At 64.5% G+C, this 17,029-nt stretch overlaps 1 protein-coding gene across 1 annotated transcript in view; it reads left to right on the forward strand.

The window, feature by feature from the left end:
* Positions 1–17,029, forward strand: part of COL18A1 (collagen type XVIII alpha 1 chain) — a 51,342-nt gene that overhangs the window by 28,217 nt on the left and 6,096 nt on the right. Inside the window, exons 9-31 of the mRNA XM_047099041.1 lie at positions 890–952; positions 1,060–1,146; positions 1,546–1,599; positions 1,723–1,881; positions 2,652–2,714; positions 3,555–3,581; positions 5,716–5,847; positions 6,370–6,432; positions 7,578–7,604; positions 8,355–8,390; positions 8,911–8,982; positions 9,284–9,319; positions 9,575–9,664; positions 10,227–10,256; positions 10,337–10,363; positions 10,586–10,648; positions 10,932–11,006; positions 11,690–11,716; positions 11,922–11,975; positions 12,238–12,312; positions 13,662–13,730; positions 14,177–14,219; positions 14,747–14,809. Of these exons, the coding sequence (XP_046954997.1) occupies positions 890–952; positions 1,060–1,146; positions 1,546–1,599; positions 1,723–1,881; positions 2,652–2,714; positions 3,555–3,581; positions 5,716–5,847; positions 6,370–6,432; positions 7,578–7,604; positions 8,355–8,390; positions 8,911–8,982; positions 9,284–9,319; positions 9,575–9,664; positions 10,227–10,256; positions 10,337–10,363; positions 10,586–10,648; positions 10,932–11,006; positions 11,690–11,716; positions 11,922–11,975; positions 12,238–12,312; positions 13,662–13,730; positions 14,177–14,219; positions 14,747–14,809 (1,435 nt within the window). The remainder of the gene's footprint in view (positions 1–889; positions 953–1,059; positions 1,147–1,545; positions 1,600–1,722; positions 1,882–2,651; positions 2,715–3,554; positions 3,582–5,715; positions 5,848–6,369; positions 6,433–7,577; positions 7,605–8,354; positions 8,391–8,910; positions 8,983–9,283; positions 9,320–9,574; positions 9,665–10,226; positions 10,257–10,336; positions 10,364–10,585; positions 10,649–10,931; positions 11,007–11,689; positions 11,717–11,921; positions 11,976–12,237; positions 12,313–13,661; positions 13,731–14,176; positions 14,220–14,746; positions 14,810–17,029) is intronic.

A 17,029-nucleotide genomic window follows, 5' to 3' on the forward strand; every position in this document is an offset into this window, starting at 1 on the left:
GGTGCAGCCTGTAGCTGGGCGGGGGGTGGGGGGGGCAGGGTCCATGCAGACCAACCAGCAGTCACAACAGATGGGAGCTTCTATCTTGAAAACTATGGATTTTTAAAAATCAACAAATGCTATTTCCCAGAAGCACGGTAACACAGCGCGAGAAAGTTGCCAACTGAGATATGGGACATGACGCCCCGACAAGTGGTCATGGGGGCAGGCCGCTGACTAACCGCACACCCCTCTTGAAAACATTCGAGGGGGCAGAAAGGGATATTTCCTACTGACCCCAGACAGTCCCTACTTAACCTGGTGGTGGAGTCACTTGCGGGAATACCGGTGGCGCCTGAGGAAATCAGCCGGTGCTCGGCCGGGCAGGGCCTGGGGCGTCCGGGACCCAAAGGACTCCAGGGACAGCTTGCTCTGGGTGAACACACGGGAATCTGTAATCTGACGGGCCCCACAGTGAACGTGGACGTTCCAGCACACAGAAGCCTCCTGCACCCACCAGGGGCAAATGTGCAGGCACTCTGTCCACAGCACCCAGTGCAGGCACACGAGTGTACGGGACAGGTACACACACACGTACGGGGTAGGCACACACACGTACGGGGCAGGCACGCACACATACGGGACAGGCACAGGCATGTATGGGGCAGAGCGCCAGTGTCTGGTGAGGATGTTCATGGGAAGTCGCAGGTCACGTTTGTGTAGAAAGGTCCACGTGGCCCCTCAGGTCAGATCCCCAGTGGGCAGCGTCTGCCTTGAGTCCTGCACGATGCCCTCTGTCAACCCCTCGATGGCTTGGCTGTCTGCCCCGGCCATGTGTCTTGGGCAGGACGGGTGGTGACAGCACAGAGGGGCCTTCTCCATGACCAAGATGATGGTCTTTGTCTTCCAGGGTGACCCCGGGCCACAGGGCTTCCCCGGGACCCCAGGAGACATGGGCCCCAAGGGCGAGAAGGTGAGAGTCTCAGCTGTCTGGGTCTCCGTTCGTGTGCGTTACGCTCTCAAGCCCTGACCGCAGTGAGGGCCGTACGCCCTGATGTAACTGGTGTCTTACATCCCCAGGGGGACCCTGGGGTCGGGCCAAGAGGACCCCCAGGACCCCAAGGGCCTCCGGGGCCACCAGGGCCCTCCTTCAGACACGACAGGCTGGTAAGTCCCGGCCGCAGCCTCTTCCAGCAGGGGGGCCGCCTGCTGCCCCGGGAGGGACCCTCCACACCTCGCTTGGCTTCCTGACGCCTCCTTCTTTGGACCCAGACCGGCCTTCCGGGAGGGTGTCCAGGCCCGGGAGTCAGCCCTGTCTGCTGGGCCACAGGGTGTTGGGGCCGCAGGGCTGTCCTCCCGCCCGGCTCTGCCTGCTTTTGTGCAGCGGGCGCGTCCACTACCTGCTCACGGCTTCTCGCCGTAAACCTCCCAGCTGTGGGCTGTGGGCAGTGCTCGAGATGAGCGTCCTGCCGGGTCGAGCCCCCACCCCGCTGGCCTCGGGCGAGGGGAGGGCCGGGTGGAAGGACCCGGGCCCCCAGTGACATGTCCGTGGGCTCCTTCCCTCAGACCTTCATTGACATGGAGGGGTCCGGGTTCGGCGGTGACCTGGAGAGTCTCCGAGTGAGTGTCCTGGGCATGTGGACCCTGTGGTGGTGGTGGTGGTGCCCAAGTGGGGGTGGGGGTCAGGGCCGTCCCTCGGCGGGTGCCGCGTGCCACAACCATCCTGCGTTTCTCTGTATCCAGGGCCCGAGAGGCTTCCCCGGCCCCCCGGGGCCCCCCGGCGTCCCAGGCCTGCCCGGAGAGCCAGGCCGCTTTGGGATGAACAGCTCCGACGTCCCAGGCCCCGCAGGCCTTCCTGGAGTGCCTGGGCGGGACGGGGCCCCCGGGCTTCCTGGCGCCCCGGTAAGTAAGGCCTGCCTCCTGCCCCTCCCTGCCCTTGACCCCCTCCGGGCTTGGCCTGGGGTGGGGGGTGACCACCAGTCCCCACCCATACCCCCGCTGCCCAGATCATCGCCGGGAGGCGGCTCCTGGCTCTGGGCCCCTGGCGGGGAGGAGCCTGAGTGGCCGACCCACTGGTGATGCCTGCGGCGCCATTCAGCTCCGGGCCTCCAGCGGGTCAGTGGACCTCCCAGAGTCTGTCTCCAGGAGCGGGCCCTGCCTGCAGGCCCGGGGGCCGTGAGGAGCCCGTGTCTGGGACTCACCACTCGTGGGGTGCTCAGAGCCCTGCCACCCCCGCTCCCGACGCCGGGGGTGGCCCGCGGCCTGGAGGTTCCCACACGTGTCGCTATCAGAGTTGCGCCACGTGAACCGGGTGCACGGAACGTCTTTGCCGGACGACCTGCTCCAGAGGTCCAATCCGCACGCTCGTGGCGTCGTCCCGTGGATGGCGCCCGGCTCTGTTCGAGTGACCAGCCCCTCACTCACGGTCTGGGGGCCCTTCTCATCCTCCCCTATTCGATCAACTCAACGAAAAGGGAACAAACGTAGAAACCGAGCGGAGCCGCTGCACCCCGTAGCCCGTGTGCAGGCTCTCCTGTGAGCCGTCAGGGGAGACACTCGGCGTCCTCGACCCTGGGGAAGCGTGCACACCCGGATAATCATCTGCTGCCCCGTGAATCTTTTTCAGCGGCTGAATTCCATCTGGCCCCACACTCTGCTTTTCTCTCCCCCAGGGACCGCCAGGTCCTCCAGGAAGAGACGGGGGACCAGGAAAGACTGGCCAGAAAGGCAGCCCCGTAAGTCACTTCCCCAGAAGTCTGTGCGGGCCTGACCCGGTGCCGTGTGCCGGCCGGAGAGCGATGGGTGTGGGGATGCGGGCGGGCGGCCTTCCGCACGAGAAGTGCCACAAAGGTGGCCACGGGGAGGCAGGTGGCCCTGTCATCCCGTGCACGGCCACCATCCACCGTCCGCCTAAGTCATCAGGGTCTGAGAGCCTGGGGCCTGGGGCGTCCGGAGTTCGCTGAGAAGCGTGTAAAAATTCGGGACTCTGTGATCAGTGTTTCTGATGACAGCTGGACTAGGTGTTTGGGGTCGTGGGGACACTTTGCTTGATTTGGAAACTGCATCCCAAGCTTTCATTCTGGTTACAACTGGGGCCCGTGGCTCCATGTCGTTTACGGTGAATGAACCAGGAGGGGTTTCGAGGCCGTCCTCCATGGGATACTTTCCACGAGAGCCAGGCTGCTCGGGGCTGAGCGGAGGAGGCGCGTTTTCCGTGAACCCCGGGTGCTCAGGGCCTCTCGCTGGGGCAGCAGCCGAGCCAGAGGGGCTCTCGTGGGGGTGCCGGCCACTCCCAGCCCCCCGGGAGCCTCTGTCCAGGTCTGACACAGGGCGGTGGCGGGAGCAGCCCACGCTGTGCCAGGGCCAGGAGACACTCAGGGTTTCAGACGCGTGTCTTCCGGGAGCGGCACCCGGGATCCCGGCTGCCCAGACACGAGCGAGGAAAGCCAGGCTTTGATCGGCGTGACTGGCCAAACAGCGGCCTCTCGGGTCAGGACGGAATGAGCACAAGTGTGTGCTCTCCTCTCGCTGGCTGCACGCGGTCTGGTTCAGCGATTGTTCTCTCTCCCCTGCAGGGCGAAGCGGGCACCCCGGGACCTAAGGTACAGACGAGATGCCCAGACGCCCTGGAGGCACCTGGGGCGGGTGGAGATGGGCAGCTGGGTGCGGGGCGGGCTGGGCCACGGTCGAGGGAGCCGGTGTCCACTGTGGGAGCCGCCCTGGGGAGACGTCCCCTTGGTCCGGCCAGGGTTCCCACCCAGTTCTGGCTGCTGCGGAATGAGACCTGGTGTTTGGATGCAAGCTCCCGGTGAAAACTTGTCGGATAAAGCGTCGAGTGGGGGGGCTTCATGGGGAGGGACCGGGCTGCTGGGAGCTGGGGTGCTGCTGGGGCCCCGTGGGATCCCATGAGGAAGCGGGTCCGGGGAGGCCCCTTTCAGCTGCACCGGGTGGGCGGGCGCTCACCAGAAACTTCCCGGGAAGTCAAGGGGCTGGTCCCCAGGGGAAGTGCCCGCTGGTGGGCTGGGGCTGCGCTGGGCAAACCCCGCGGGGCGGAAGGGAGGACCAAGATGAGGACGGGATCAGGACACAGGTCATGCAGATTCTGAGGGATGGGGTGGGGTTCAGAGAGGAGCGTGTGCATAGGAGCACACGTGCACATACGCACACGCACACATATACGCACACATATGCATATGCACATGTGCATGCACACATACCCACACATATGCATATGCACACACGCACTGCATGCACGCATACACGCACATGCATACACGTGAGTGGACACACGCACGCACACATCATGCACACCTGCATGTGCACACACGTATGCACATGTGCATATGCACACACGCGCACGTGCATACACGAGCATGCATGTGCACACACGCACGCACACATCATGCACACATGCACGCGCACACACACGCATGAGCGTGGGGGCACTGAGGGCCTTCTGGGAGGCCTGAAATGAGGGCTACAACTGCAGGAAAATTCAGCACTGAAGCTGAGGTCAGACCTGCTGTGGGAATGAGACCCCGAGTGGGAAACTGGCTATTGAGACTCAAACTTTAAAACCGTCAGGAGCTGGCCTGAGGGGTCCAGATCCTACAGCCTGGTTGTAAACTGAGTAGGAAACTGGGAAAAAATAAATACAAAAGATCAGCCCCGATGGAGTGTTCTAGGCACAAATATTTACGTAGAAGCCTTTCAAAGATTGACCATTAGATGAGTTGTTTAAATATAATAAAAAGGCGCTAGTATTAAAACCCAGAAAGTAAAATATAAGATTCTATTAAAATGAGCACGTGGATAAAGTGGGTGACAATAAGTCAAAACTGCTGACTATCTGTTAAATAGACCGTAAAGGGGTTAACACCAGCCTCAGGGGCAGCTCACGGAGGGCCGGGGCCCAACCCCCGCAGGACAGCTTCCGATGCCTGTGGGAAGCGGTGAGGGGACCCCAGCCCACTCGAGGGGCCGGAGGAGGCAGTGGAACTGGCCGGGAGGCCCCCTGGGGAGAGCCCGTGGTCAGCGCTGCCCGGGGCCTTCCGGTGGGCTCGCGTGCGTGGGTAATATGCCCTGCTGTGGGCCAGGGGCGCCTGTGCCCCTCACAGGCAGGAGACTGGGCCAGGTGGTGATCCCGGCCTCCGGGCTGAGCCTGCAGATGAGGTTAGGTGGCCTTGGGTGGGGCTGGGCCAGGTGGTGATCCCGGCCTCCGGGCTGAGCCTGCACAGAGCCCAGCCCTCTGCCCGGGGGCCTCCCTGCGTCAAGTCCCCACCTCCCTGCCCTGCTCACAAGCTGGCATCCAGGACCCTCGGGCCTCCTCAGTCCTTGGGCCCCCCTCGGTCGCTCTCAGGGGCCCTCCTGCTCCCCCATCGCTGCTTCGGGGCTCCCCCCCTCACCTGCCACAGCTCGCCACCCCCTCCTCCGCCGCCGGGGGCAGCGTGCTCTGTGCGCACCTTGCACCAGACCTGGAAGGAATATCTCCAGTGTGTGGGCCTGTGGGTCTCCCTCGGTGGTGTCGTTTTTAAAGTGGATAAAACCGTTTCCTAGAGTCAGAGGAAAAACAGGGGCTATTGGGTTTGCTTTGTGCAATGCCGTTTGTCTCCGGTTTCCAGATTTGTAAAAAGCGCATAAAGAAAGCAGGTGGGCACGGCATGCAGTGGCTGTCTCGGGGTTTAGTGGACACCCTGGTGGCCGAAAGCAGTGACTTCTGTCTCTCCACCTGTGCAGGGAAGCAAGGGGGACCCTGGCCCCACTGGCGCTCCTGGGGAGACTGGCTTGGCAGGAGCCCCCGGACCAGCTGGACCACCAGGGCCCCCCGGGCCCCCCGGGCCTCCAGGACCAGGACTTGCCGCGGGGTTTGTGAGTACTGGTTGCTCCCGTCCCCCAGAAAGCCGAGTCTGCAGCCCCGTGCCCCCCTGGGCGCCCCCCACGGGCTAGCACTCTCCCCGGCCCCGTGTCTGAGCCCCGCCTGGACGGTGCCACAAGGTGGAACCGGGGGCAGTGGGGGAGCAGCCACCCAGTTGCACAGGTGGTCGTGCCAGGGCCCCTGTCCTGTGCGTGCTGGGGAAAGACTGCTCCAAGCAACACCGTGAGACAGCCAGGCCCCCCGGCTGGTGCTCGGGCCAAAAATAAAATCCCCTAAACTCAGAGGAGGGCTGAACGGCGCGCCCCCCCCCCCCCCCGCAGCAGGGTGCCCACAACCCGGCAGACGCTTCTTATGCCAGGACCAAGAATGGCCGCTTCCAGGCGACCTCAGCCCTTGGAACCCGCCCTGCTTAGCTGTGGCTGAGTCTCCCCCTCAGGCCAGCCGCTGGCCTCCGGGAGGGATCTCTTCCCGTAAGACACGCAGACCCAACTGTCCCCCTCGTGTGCTGCCCGCAGGAGGACATGGACGGCTCTGGGGGACCCTTCTGGTCAACTGCTCACGGAGCCAGCGGGCCACAGGTACTGCCCTTGCCGGCTTGATCCGCTCTCGGGGGGAGGTGCACGCGGGGCAGGGGATGCCCCTGGGACCAGCCCGCCGGTGGGGACCAGCAAGGCCGCTGATGCCTGGGCACTGTCCACCCTGGAGGCCTTCTGGAAGGCAGTGGACCGTCCACGTGGGGAAGTGCCGTTGGTGGTCCGGTAGATGGACGTGGGGCAGAATGAGCCCTAAAAGATGGATCTTTCTGGAAAATAGCAGTGCTTGAGTTCTCGTTACGGCTCTAATTGGGGCAAGCAATAAACTTTGGCCCTAAGTGCAATTGTAACTAAATAAAGATGGGTACCTTCCTGTGAAATCCCACCTCGTTCTGCTGTTAACGTCTGCACCAGTTGGGCCTGGGTTTGGCTGAAGCAGCCGACACCCCCGCGAGCCCAGGACTTGGACCAGACGTGGGGGACACGTCCCGGGGTGGGGCGCTGCCTCTGCCATGGCCGGTGGATGCCCAGGGGACCCTCCTGCCAGCGCCCGCCGCAGCCCCAGACCCTCAGCCTGGTGAGAGTGAGCAGCGGGGACAGGTTTCTATTTTGGGCAGCGTTAGCGAGAATTTTCTCTTGGGCAGAAACTATTTCCCTGAGCAGCTAGAGTGGCTTTGCTAGTTTAATTTCGTGCTTTTCCTTTTACGTGTTAAAAAATCCTAGCCTTTGGCCGCATCGGGTAGCTGCCTGGGTACCAGAGAGGACCCGGTGGGAGGTGGCAGCGAGGTCTCGGGCCCGGGGTCCTGTCCCCGCTTTTAGGGCCCTGGACCCGGGTACACAGATCCAGTGCCCCTTGACCCCTGGAGGAATCAGCGGGGCTGTTCCGTGACTTCGGAGGTGACGGAGACCCCCGGGGGTCGCAGCAAAGCCGAGCCAGCCAGTGCCCTGTACGGGCCAGAGGGCAGCATTCTGTCTGCTCGGACGCAGGCTTCAGTTACACAAGATGCAGATTCGGGTTGTGGAGGCACCGGGCACGCCTGCCCTCGCGTCTGGTCTGTGTGCTGCCTGGGGGGGAAAGGTGGTGCTGAGGACAGACCCCTGCTCCTGGGCTGCCCAGGGGGGTCCTGGCTCCTGTAGGAGGAAGACCTTCCCTTGGGGGGCTCAGGCTCTGTTCCTTCTCTGCCCCACAGGGACCACCAGGCCTGCCGGGGGTCAAGGTCAGTGAGCGCACCCCCCCCACTAGGAGTTACCGTTTCAGCGGGGCCTGGGGGTAGCAGGAGTTCACCGCGGGAGATCGGAGAAACACGGGGAAACAGGCACCACCCACCCCGAGCTTCCGTGTTGGGGGGCACTCCTCCCATCCTTCTAAAGCCACAGGGTCCCCAGCTTCATGCGTCTGAAGGGGGCTTGCCAACCCGGGGGTACAGAGGAACCTGCCCCTGCCACGCCTCCCAGGCTCTGGGGCGGCAGGGGGTGGGGCGCCCCGGGACTCCCCCCACCTCCCTGCTTGGCTCTGCTGCCCCACCCTGTCCCTGGAGGACACCAGCCCCCACCCCTCCCCGTGGGTGGCCAGGCTGGGAGGGCACGCCGCGCTCCCCACAGACACACGGGTTCAAGGGCGCACAGGGCCCACCAGGCGATGTGTTATGGTCCTGTGATGAATGTTCCTTTTAGAGTGTTTTGCTTTGATTTAGAACTTTGGGTTGTGGTAGAAGATTGTATTTTAGAAAGACACACTCACTTCCTTAAAACGAAGTCGTCTGGTGGAGTGCTCCTTGGAGCAAACTGATGGGGCAGCTTCCAGAACAGTCTAGGCTGCATGTGTTAGCTGCCTGCACAGCTGGCCCGGTGTCCCTGGGACCCTCCGCTCTGGGCTGGCCCTGGAGGAGGAGAGGGCAGCATGGACGCCACCACTGTGGGGGCAGGCTGCCGCACTCGCGCTCACAGAGCCCCTTCACCCGCTCTAGGGGGACCCTGGAATAGCCGGACCACCAGGCGCCAAGGTAAGAAAGAGCCTTTTCTCGGGGTCAGAGAATCTGTGATCTAGACCCATCCCAGTCGGGAGCAGGCAGGGGCCCCCTCAGCCGCACGGCCCCGGTCCCCTGGAACCATGGTAACTCGGGGGGAGGTCCGCGTGCAGTGACTTCCAAGGCCAGGCGCAGGCTCACTCTCCCTCTGGTTCTTCCTGGTGCCGTCCGGGCTCGGCCTCCACTCCTCAGACCGCAAGACGTGCCTGTCCTGAGGACACCCACCCCCAGGACACCTGCCCGCCGCCCCGGGTCACAGGACAGGCTCCTCCTGGCTCCAGGGTGGAAACCTTGGGAACCACAGGAGTCTGTCCGACCACAGTCCCCTCCCCCTCTGCCCCTTGAGGCTCCCAAGGAGGCTGGAGGCCGACTGGGCCAAGTTGCTGCCAGGGGCGTGAGCTGGTGACCCGCAGAAGCCCCGGCCTGCTCACCTCCCCGGACGCCAGGCTTTGCTGGGCGGTGGGCTGACGCTCGTCTCCTCCTGTGTCGGGTGCAGGGAGAAGTCGGAGCCGATGGACCTCCCGGGTTCCCCGGCCTCCCTGGCAGAGAGGGCACAGCCGGAGCCCAGGTGCACGACCCCTAGGAACGCTGGGGGTGGGGGAGCGGACCACCCGAGCGGCTGATGAGGCGGACACCTCGGTGTGGTCTCGGGGTCCTGACCAGTGCTCTGTACCCCACAGGGCTCAGAGACCCCGGCTCCGTGGGCCGTGGGCCGGGGGTCCAGGCTGCCCGCCGGGCTTCCTGCCTGGCTCAGCCCCCTTTCCCAGGAAGAACTCTCTACTCTCCATTCAGAGCCGCTGCTGGTGGTGTGGGGTCTCCAGGAAGGGGGCTCAGGCTCTGTTTGAGATGAACTGTTTCCATCTTTGCAGGGACCCAAAGGAGAAAAAGGGACCCAGGGAGAGAGAGTGAGTGGGGCTCGGGGTCTGCGGGCCGGGCACGTGCGTGGCCAAGCCTTGAGGGGTGCTGGCTCGGAGCCTGCCTAGCCGGGAGGTGGGGCCCTCAGCACTGCCGTCCCCAGCCCAGGCGCCTCCTCACACCCTGTGGGCGCCAGGAACCCCTTCCGAGCCCCGGGTGGGCTTGGGGTCCCTTCCAGGGCCGCCCGGACAATCTGGAGGCCCCCGCGAGCCATCTGAGAGTCAGACACCGGCTTTCTCTTCCAGGGTGACCCAGGGAGGGATGGAGTGGGGCAGCCTGGCCTCCCCGGACCCCCCGGGCCCCCAGGACCTGTCGTCTACGTGTCGGAGCAGGACGTAAGAACACTGCGTGGGTGGGCAGGCGCTGTGCCCGGCCCTCCCCCCGGCACTGGCCACGGCGGGTGCCAGCCCGGTCCCTGACCCCACGTCGGCTCCCCCCCACCTCGGGTGCCCCCTAAAGACTCCAGGGTTTCCACTTGGTTCTATTCTGGACCAGCGATGGTGTCTCATTATGGTGAGACTCTTAAATTACTTGAATGAGAAGAAAATTATGGGAGTGGGTGACCGGAGAGAAATGGAAATTCTGTAGCAGAAAATCTAAATGCAGCAAGGCCTCTCCCACTGAGACCCTCGTGTCCTCAGCCTCTGAGCTGCCCCATCAGAACCCCCTGGGTTCCCAGATGCCGGCAGTCCGCTCTGGCCCCGGGGTCTCTGGAAGCTTCTCCAGTGCCTGATCTGAGGGACCTGAGGCCAAAGCCAGGACGGCGAGTGAAAGCAGTTTTTCTTGGGCATTAATTGCTGTGCTGTTTCCTTGGGCCCGTGAGGCGAGCTGGGCTTTAACTCTAACGTGTTTTCCCTTTTCCTCCTCCGGCCTGTGTTTCCGCCGGCCCGTGGACAGAGAGCGGTGGCAGGCGTGCCGGGACCCGAGGTATGTGCACGCCGTCCCAGGGGGGAGCCACAGCCGGCTCCGCGCCCGCCCCGAGCTGACCCGGCCCCTCTCTTCCGCAGGGCCGGCCGGGGTACGCGGGCTTTCCTGTAAGTCGCCCCTCGGCCCTCCTCGCACCGGCCCCGAGCCCCTGGTGAGCCCAGTGCCGGAGGGTGCCCGCAGAGCCGAGGAACCTTCAGGCTCCTGCGCAGAAGCCCCCGGGGACCAGGGCGGGGTCTCGGGGTGTGGGTCAGGACGAGGAGGCAGGTGTGCCCAGGCGGCCGCGGTGGGACAGGGTCCCTCGCGTGGCCCTCATTCCTGTCTCCTCGTAGGGACCGGCCGGGCCAAAGGGAGATCTGGGCTCCAAAGGCCAGCGGGGCCCCCCGGGACCCAAGGTGAGAGGCTCAGGCACCATCTGCTCTGTGACCCTGGGGGGGCGATGGGGACACGAGAGCCCTGACCGAGTCTGACACCGGTTCTCTTCACGGTCACCTCACTGTGACCCATGGAGGCCCCGCGGAGACCACCCCACGGCAGAGCCCAGGGAGGGGAGGACCCCGCTCACCATGCACCGGCTCCGGGGTTGGTGTTCATGCCCCGAGTTGGGGCTTTACTGTGGGAGTCGAGGGCCCTCCCTTCCCCAGAGCCGGCCTCATGCCGTCACCCCCGCTGTTCCAGGGCGAGAAGGGCGAGCCGGGCCCAGTCTTCAGCCCCGATGGCGGCACGCTGGGCCCTGCCCAGAAAGGAGCCAAGGTGAGCCCGGTGCCTGGGATTGCTCACCTTTGTCCAGGCCGGGGGCTGGGGGGGGGGGGGTCCTGAGAGGGCTCTGGAAACTTCTGTAGCCTGGGCCCCTCGCCCTTCCCTGTCTGTCCCTCTCTCAGTGCCGCACTGGGAGGGTCAGAGCCCGTACGCCTGGCTTGGCCGCCACCCAGCCGGCCCCTGGTTATCCCCTGCCTGTCAGCTGAGCCCGCCCTGCCGAGGGGCTGGGGGCTCTGGAGGAGGGGGACTCAGCAGGGGCCTCACCTGCAGACGCCCCTCCCTGAGGATGCAGCTGCCCCTCTGCCTCTGGGTGCTGCCACCGTGGAGGGGTCCCGGCCCTCCTCCTTCAGCCCCCACCCGGACAGGCCCTGAGAGGGTGCGGGGAGGACTTGGACCCAGATTCAGTGGCCGTGGGGGACAGGCCCGGAGGGGCCCTGAAGTCTCCCAGGGTTGTCTGGGGTGGGCAGTGGGACCTTGGATCTCAGGGCCCAGAGAACTCAGGCCGGCCCCGAGGTCGGGGGGGCCCCCACGGCAGGCCTCGTCCGTGCTCCCTGGGGACAAAAACGCCCATCTAGAGCATGCTCCCTCTGCCGTTTCCTTCCGTCCCTGGCGCGGTCGGAGCCCCTCGGGCACTGCCCCGCCGGCCATCTGACGGCGCCTTCTGGTTTCCTGTTCAGGGAGAGCCCGGCTTCCGAGGACCGCCGGTGAGTAGGCGCACGCCTCCCACCGCAAACACGCGTGTGCGGTGTGACAGAACACGAGGTGCCGTGACGGCCTGGCCGCTGAGCAGGCGTGGTGGCCCGAGCGTACATCCCGGCGTGCTTGGCGAACACGGAGGCAGGTGTCGGGCGGGAGGCCACCGCAGGCGCCGGCCTCTGCTCTCCTGAAAGGCGCTCCTCCTTCCTGCAGGGTCCATATGGACGGCCGGGGCACAAAGGGGAGATTGGCTTCCCTGGGCGGCCGGTAAGGACCCAGGATCTCGTTCGGGCCTGGCCCCTGGGGGCCTACGGGGCCGCAGACCACAGTTCCTCCCCCTGCCCTGCCCCCAGGGACCACCCCGCCTAGGGACGGCTTCTCCAGGACGAAGCCTAGGGCTGCGCAACCCGTTTGTGGGTGGCTCGGGCCAGAGGGGCTGGCGCCCTAGGAGACCCTGGGCGGGGACCGAGAGCTGGCCAGGCTGGCGTGAGCCAGCTCCGGCAGTGACCGCCCCCGTGCCCTGCCCCAGGGTCGCCCCGGGATGAACGGACTGAAAGGCGAGAAAGGGGAGCCAGGACATGGCAGCGTCGGCTTTGGTGTGAGGGTGAGTGTCCCCCAAGGGGCGGACGGCGTGGCTGGGACGCCCAGGGGCGTGGGGAGGGCCCTGCGCCGTGACCACGCCGGGCCGGTCCTCTGGCACGAGGACCCCACACATGTGCGCGCGCACTCCAGCTGAGCTGCGGGGACAGGGGCCCCGAGTGGCTCTTCTGGAAGGGCACGGCCGCGTGGGTCCCGGGCGTGACCCCTGCCCCCGGTGGGGCCCCTCACTCAGCACCACAGCCTGACTCTCAGCGCCTCACCGGCTTCTGAGCAGGGTTTATGTTGGTAGCCTGGGTGTTTTTGTCCGTTTCTCCCTAAGAGGGGGCCTCCAGACACGGGACCTGCTCCCGATCCCGCGGCCGGGCACCCAGCCAGCTGCCAGGTGCACTCGGTGACTTTGCTCCCGCGGCCCGGGCCGGGGCGTGGGGTCCCGAGGCCAGCGTGTCAGACGGTCCCCGCTTTTCTGCTTTTGCCATCACTGCTGGTTCTTCATCGTGGCTCCTTCCTCCCGTGGCCTAAACGTGGCTGCTGCCTCGTGAAAAATCAAGAGGCAGGAGGTGACATCTCGCGGCGATCTGAAGTAGTGACAGAAAGACGGGTCGCGGGCCTCGACAAGCAAGACAGGCGCCGGGATCCTTTCCGCACTTCCGACCTAAGGGCGGACGGCGAGTCAGTTCTGACCTAAGGGCGCATGTGTGCCCCGCGGAGTCTGCTGGGACAGGGCTCCGCCTCCAGCGGCTCCTCTGGGGGCCCGACACCCCACCTCTGTGCTGCCTCCAGTCCCTCTGTCCTTGGCCTCAGTGGGGCACTGCAAGGAGGCGACCGCAGGGCAGGCGGGGCCGGGTCCTGAGGTTCGCACGACCTCACTGGCCCTGGTCTCGCTCCTGACGCAGCGTGAGTTACACACGCTGGTGCTTTGTCCAGTAAGCAGGTCACTGCCAGAATGAGTGCTTTGCACCCCGCCTGGCTGGCTGTCTCTTCTCTTTCTGTGAATAAGTAAATGAAAGTTCACACATGGGCTCAGCCTGCTGGCCTCTGGGCCTCCTGGGGCTCTGCCTTGAACGTGGAAACACACAGATGAGCTCCCAGACTCTGCGTTAGTCTCCGTGCTCCCCGCCAGTCCTGTTCCCCTCTCCACGTCCCCCAGGCACGTTCTGAAAGGGGCAGCTGTGCTTGGGGGCCCCACAGCCACAACCAAACTGGATGCTTCCTGATTATATGCTGTCACACACGTTCAGTTTTCTGATTTTAGTGAGACCTTTGGAAATATTCCCCCTCACATCTGCTGCCCTGGTCACATCCACGGCCTGGCTGTGAACGTGACTGACCTCATGTTCTGTCCTCCCCATGCAGGGCCCACCCGGTCCCCCGGGGCCTCCAGGACCCCCAGGCCCTCCCGGGACTCCCGTCTATGACAGCAACGTAAGTACCCCCACCCTCCTCCTCACAGGCCCTATCCACCAGCCACCCCCTGGAGGGGTCAGCCTCTCCCAGGGAGGGGACACCCCAATTTCTGGCAGGGGGCTGGCCAGTACTCCATTAGAAAACAAACCCCACCTGGGGAAGTGAGGGCTCTCTGCATCTGGGAGCCTGAACCTCGAGCCGTGTGGTCCTGGGGGGCAGACACCCCTGTTTTACAAGGTTCAGCCACATGAAGTGACTCCTAAGGGGCAGGTCATATCACGATCAGGGCTCTTGATTCCAAACCCCCGTCTCCTCCCCCTCCCCCTCCCCCTCCCCCTGCTCCTACGGGGGAACGGTGTCTGTGTGGCCTCACAGAGGGCTGGGGCTCCGGGCTCAGAGACCGCTGGGGTGGTGCTGCCCTCAATCCGCAGGGCCCCTCGCCTCACCGGCCAGCTTCTTTGCAGGCCTTCATGGAGTCTGGCCGCCCTGGACCTCCAGGATTGCCAGGTGAGGGCCCCTGGGGCCTCGCGGTGGCTGGGGCGGTGGCTTCTCTTGGGGATGCTGGATGCCGCAGGACTTCCTCCTGTGAGCCTGGGCTCCAGGGGAAGCAGGAATGCCTCATCGGCCCACGTCCCCTGCTCCAGAGTGATCACGGGCCCCTCGCGGGGCCTCCCGGGTCGTCCCAGCACGGCCGTCCTGGCAGCCTCGCGGGGGACAGCCCCGGACACTGAGTAGACACCCACTTGCGTGCGGAATTTAGATCTGCCCCCTGCCCGGGCCTGCTCTGTCAGCCCGCGCCCGCCCCGCGGGAGTGGTGTGGCCTCCAGGGGCAGCCCCTTGGGTGGGACCCCCGAGTGCTTCTGCTCAACGAAAGCTCTTGCTCTGAAGGCTCCCAAACTCGTGTGGTGCTCCTCCCCCGTCCAGGCTAGTGCACGCAGCACTCACAGGGCTGGGGGTGAGCGGGGCACAGGGGCATGGCCCAAGGGCCCTGTCACAGCTCGATGATGGGCACTCCTGGGTCTCTGTCCCTCCAGGGTACCAGGGGCCTCCTGGACCGAAGGGTGACAGAGGAGAAGTGGGCCCACCAGGACCACCAGGTGAGTGTGCTCCAGGCGGCCCTGGGCTGGGGTGGGTCCCCGGCACTGTCCTCTGTGGTGACCCGTGCCCTCCTGGAGGAAGGACACCCCTTCCAGGCGTATGGGGCCCGACGGCACCTGTGGCGGTTTGATCCCTAGTTGGCCCAAAGCCTCAGGGCCCAGGGCTTCAAGGACAGCGGGGCTGAAGGGCGGCGTGTGGGGGGACGGCCCCTCCCCTCCCACGGCTGCGTGGAGTCCTCCCTTGGCCCAATTGCCCCGGGGCTGAAGTCTTAGCACCTCACAGGTTCCTTCCGAGGGACGGTGGGACGACTCTGCCAAATTCTTCAACTGCTGAATGAAATAGAAGAAAACGACAGGGCGGCTGTTGGGGGCTAGCAGGACAGAAGCCCAGAGGGCCGGGGCCCCCAGCCCCAGGCAGTGACAACTAAAGGGTGGCCGACGGGGGCCCCCCCAGTGAGGGGCTGCAGCCCAGAGCAAGGGCGGGGTCAGAGACAGGCCGCCGGGGGGGGGGGGGGGGCTGAGACTGCTAGAGGGTTTTCCCTGAGGACTGCTAGAGGCAGAAGCCGCTCCCTGAGGAAGGTGAGCTCACCGAGGGCCTACAATTTAGGCTGAGCAGGTGAACAAAATGGCCAGAACGGACCGGAATGCAGGCAGGAGAGCAGAGGTGAGACAGGCCCCCAGGAGAGCCAGCCAGGGTGGAAGCTTGCATCACGACAGTGCTCCAGCAAAGGGAAGGTGGGGGTGAGTGCAGGGAGCGGGACCCTGGAAAGAACCCGGTTCCGTTCTGGGATGGAGGGGCGCGGCCACTGGACCCGAGGAGGCCGCGTGAGTTTCGGCAGACGAGACCGGGAGGGGAGCGAGAGAGGTCTGCGTGGAGGCCGCGGGCCGGGGCAGGGGCGGGGGCGCCGGCGGGAGAGCACCTGGAGGCGTCACGGCGAAGGGTTTTCTGAGGCCGAAGGAGCCCTTCACTCCACCGACCAACAGGACCTCACTCCTCCGCACGGAAGACAGACGCCAGAAAAGAGGCCTCAGGACGACGTAAAGATGGCCTGTGTGCGTCAGCGGAAACCCCCTTCCGAGCAAGGCCATCGGAGGACCCGCCCTGATGGGACGGGACAGATGGCGAGGGCCCTTCGAGAAGGAGGCGATGCTGGAGGGGAGACCCCCAGGAGCGAACCGCTGCCCTCGTTCAGCGTGGTCGAAGCGGGACATACCTCACCGCTTCCGGGGGTGGAGCCAACGACGGGCCAGGACCACGCAACTAAGCGTGCCCGGCGAGGATGGCACCAAAATTACCGGACCCTGAAGACGACACGAAAGGAGAGAAAAGGGAGCACAGAGCAGATGGAACCAGGCACATTTAACATAGTTGGTTCAAACTGACATCTGTCCGTAAGCGCACTGAACGGGAACCCACTGAATACTCCGTTAAAGGTAAACGTCGGCAGTTGGATAAAAACAAAACCATATGCTGCTTACGAGGGACACTGCAAATGTGAGGACAGACACACACACAAGCTGAATGCGGGACAGGGGCAGGCAAACCAAGCCTGTGTGTGTGCATGTGTGCACCTGCATGCATCTGTGAATGCACCTGTGTGTGTGCACCTGTGTGTGTGAATGTGCACCTGTGTGTGTGCATCTGAGTGCACCTGTGTGCTTGTGTGCTCATGTGCACCTGTATGTGAGCGTGCCCATGTTCTTGTGTGTACACGTGTGAGGGCACGTGTGCACGTACATGTACCTATGTATATGTGTGCCTTTGTGTGCCTGTGTATCTGTGAATGCACCTGTGTGTGTGTGCACCTGTGCATGGGGGTGTGTGTGCACCTGCGTGCATCTGTGAATGTACCTGTGTGTGTGCACACGTACACCTGTGTGTGTGTGTGTACAAATATCTGTTTGTGTGTGAGAAATCAGACGAGTGTACCTTGAGGCAGGAAACATTGCCAGAAACTCGGGAAAAAAAAGTCCATTATGAAAAAGGAGTAAACCCACCAGAAAAATACAGCAATTCCAAATCCTGTGCCTCTAACAACATAGCTTCAAGACGTAAAGAGCAGCAACCGACAGGAGAAGGACGACACAGATCCGTCCTCGTGGGGGTATGGCCGGCTCTCAGGAAGTGACGGCACCAGCACACAAAGAACAGCTCAGGCAGGAGACGGAGTTCCCGACCTGGCCCTGGGGCCCTGGGGCCCTGGCAGCAACACAGGGACC

This window comes from Lynx rufus, unplaced genomic scaffold (genome assembly GCF_022079265.1).
Source record: "Lynx rufus isolate CCGP_SWC_20201006 ecotype Redwood Valley unplaced genomic scaffold, mLynRuf1.p SCAF_5, whole genome shotgun sequence".
Lineage (NCBI taxonomy): Eukaryota > Metazoa > Chordata > Mammalia > Carnivora > Felidae > Lynx > Lynx rufus.